Source organism: Monopterus albus, unplaced genomic scaffold (genome assembly GCF_001952655.1).
Source record: "Monopterus albus unplaced genomic scaffold, M_albus_1.0 scaffold150.1, whole genome shotgun sequence".
Taxonomy (NCBI): Eukaryota; Metazoa; Chordata; class Actinopteri; order Synbranchiformes; family Synbranchidae; genus Monopterus; species Monopterus albus.
Genome location: NW_018128030.1, coordinates 134,818 through 135,831, shown reverse-complemented (window position 1 = coordinate 135,831; position 1,014 = coordinate 134,818). Strand labels below are relative to the sequence as shown.

At 44.0% G+C, this 1,014-nt stretch overlaps 1 protein-coding gene across 5 annotated transcripts in view; it reads right to left on the bottom strand.

Annotated features, from left to right (window-relative positions):
• Positions 1 to 943, bottom strand: part of prdm10 (PR domain containing 10) — a 10,587-nt gene extending 9,644 nt beyond the window's left edge. For all 5 annotated transcript variants that reach the window (XM_020614788.1, XM_020614789.1, XM_020614790.1 and 2 more), the window contains exons 1-2: positions 834 to 943; positions 306 to 480 (exon numbers count right to left, since the gene is read on the bottom strand). In XM_020614788.1, coding sequence (XP_020470444.1) covers positions 306 to 480; positions 834 to 908 — 250 coding nt within the window. In that variant the 5' untranslated portion in view covers positions 909 to 943. The remainder of the gene's footprint in view (positions 1 to 305; positions 481 to 833) is intronic.
• Between the last annotated feature and the right edge of the window lie 71 nt (positions 944 to 1,014).

The window sequence follows — 1,014 nt, the reverse complement described above, 5'->3', positions numbered from 1 at the left end:
ACATCGGTGAGGATAGAAGAGCCCATCCTTCACAGAAGTTGTTTATGAACCGACACACCGCTTTATCGGAAATCAGTTGGTGACTGGATACTTCAGATGGAGACCTGACGGAAAGGATGTTTCATGTCTCTAAAAACATGTTTCCTCGATTCCTCTTTCCTCACATATTACATGGGCAGGACCAAGATGCAACAAAATAAAAATGCAAGTGAGGAAAACATGGATGCAATTAAGGGAACTGAGATGTACCCAGAGAGTCCTGACAGACCAGGTGACCATGTACCACTAGGGAAGATGTCACTCACAGAGGCTGTGAGGGTTGAATGCTTGAGGCTGACAAGGCTCCCAGTCATCCATGTCAGAGTCTTCATCCTCATCTTCATCAGAATCATCTGTGGAGTCTGTGGCCCCGAGGGGACTGGTGGGGGGATCTGCTATGTCTGCCATGGAGGTGAGCGAATTGGATGCAGACAACTGCTCCTGTGTGTTTGATCATTTCACAAATTTAAAACTCACTCAACTGTTCTGTTTATCAATATGTGGGAAGAACTGACAAGCTAACCTGTGATATTTATGCATATTATGCATCATGTGCCATTCTACCTGCACTACAAATATCTCTATGTAAACCTAATATGAACTCCACCTATGTAGACCACAAACCTACTGGAGTAACGGAATGTTTTGTGTCCAGTGGGAAACGGGGCCTATCGTTGTGTACATCCATTGTATAACAATTTGTGCTTATGTTTCCCTCCTTTATGCTAGATTGTGTGTTAAAAGAACAGGCAAAAGCTATTTTCTTGTTTGGAAAGGTAACAATCTATCCTCACCTGGGAAACTGGCTCCAGGATAGCTTGCGGAGCCTCTGCTACATTACTGAGAACATGCAGATTGGCAGTATTCATGTTCTGTCCTCCGGGCAGCAAAACTGTGACCTACAGTTGAGACACACAGTTTCACTCTGATTCTGTAAAACACTGTGACACAATGTGGCAATGACAAAACTGTGTC